The following is a 1,124-nucleotide window of genomic DNA, read 5'->3' on the forward strand; positions in this document are numbered from 1 at the left end:
ACGCATTTTTCCCTAAGGCAAATAAAACGCAAATAAAACTCCGGCAAAACCAAAATGGATTTATTTATTAAATCTTCATTTTTCCTAAATTTGGGAAAGTCATATTATTCCCTCTCTAAAAATTTTTATAGGAAAAACTTTATGAAGATAATTAAATAAATCCAAATGATCCTATTTTCAAAATTTGAGAAATCCCAAATATGAAAATAATGAAACTTCCAACTCTCTCCGAGGGTCCTTGAGTTGCGTGAAATTTTCTAGGATCGGAAAATGCGAGAAAAATATGATATGCATGATGACCTAATGTATAACATTCCAAATTGAAAATTTGGGATGTTACAAACCTACCCCCTTAAGATGAATCTCGCCCTCGAGATTCGGGTTGGCTAGAAAATAGGTGAGGGTGGTCCTTGAGCAAAACTTCCTCTCTTTCCCAGGTGGCTTCATCCTCAGTGTGGTGGCTCCACTGAACTTTACAAAACTTGATAACTTTGCTGCGGGTAACTCTGCTGGCATAATCGAGAATCTTAACAGGTTTTTCCTCATATGTCAAGTCATCCTTCAACTGAATTGCTTCCAGTGGCACTGTGTCTCTTAACGGTACCTCTGCTATCTCTGGGTGGCATTTCTTCAACTGAGAAACATGGAATACATCATGAACTCCTGACAGTCCTTCTGGCAATTCCAACTTATAAGCAACTTCTCCCATACGTTGCAAAATCTTATACGGTCCAACGAAACGGGGTGCTAACTTTCCTTTAACTCCAAAACGCTTAACTCCTCGAAGCGGGGATACTCTGAGATATACTCTGTCTCCAACTTCATACTCAATCGCTTTGCGCTTTGAATCGGCATAGCTCTTCTGTCTGGACTGGGCTACCTTGAGCCTGTCTCGAATCAACTTAACCTTCTGTTCAGACTCCTTAATCAAATCTGGTCCAAACAACTGACGATCTCCAGTTTCGTCCCATGACAACGGTGTCCTGCACCTTCTTCCATACAGAGCCTCGAAAGGTGCCATCTTCAAGCTGATTTGGTAACTGTTGTTGTAGGAAAATTCTGCATACGGCAAATTATCATCCCAGCTAGATCCATAATCTAGTGCACAAGCTCTCAGCATATCT

At 40.5% G+C, this 1,124-nt stretch overlaps 1 protein-coding gene across 1 annotated transcript; it reads right to left on the minus strand.

The window, feature by feature from the left end:
• Positions 1–397: 397 nt before the first annotated feature.
• On the minus strand, positions 398–874 carry LOC123140108 (uncharacterized; the record flags this gene model as incomplete). The annotated part of the gene is made up of 1 exon (XM_044559840.1): positions 398–874. A coding segment is annotated over one exon (477 nt), but the record flags the coding sequence as incomplete, so codon positions are not given.
• Between the last annotated feature and the right edge of the window lie 250 nt (positions 875–1,124).

Source organism: Triticum aestivum, chromosome 6B, assembly GCF_018294505.1.
Source record: "Triticum aestivum cultivar Chinese Spring chromosome 6B, IWGSC CS RefSeq v2.1, whole genome shotgun sequence".
In the NCBI taxonomy this organism is placed as follows: Eukaryota; Viridiplantae; Streptophyta; class Magnoliopsida; order Poales; family Poaceae; genus Triticum; species Triticum aestivum.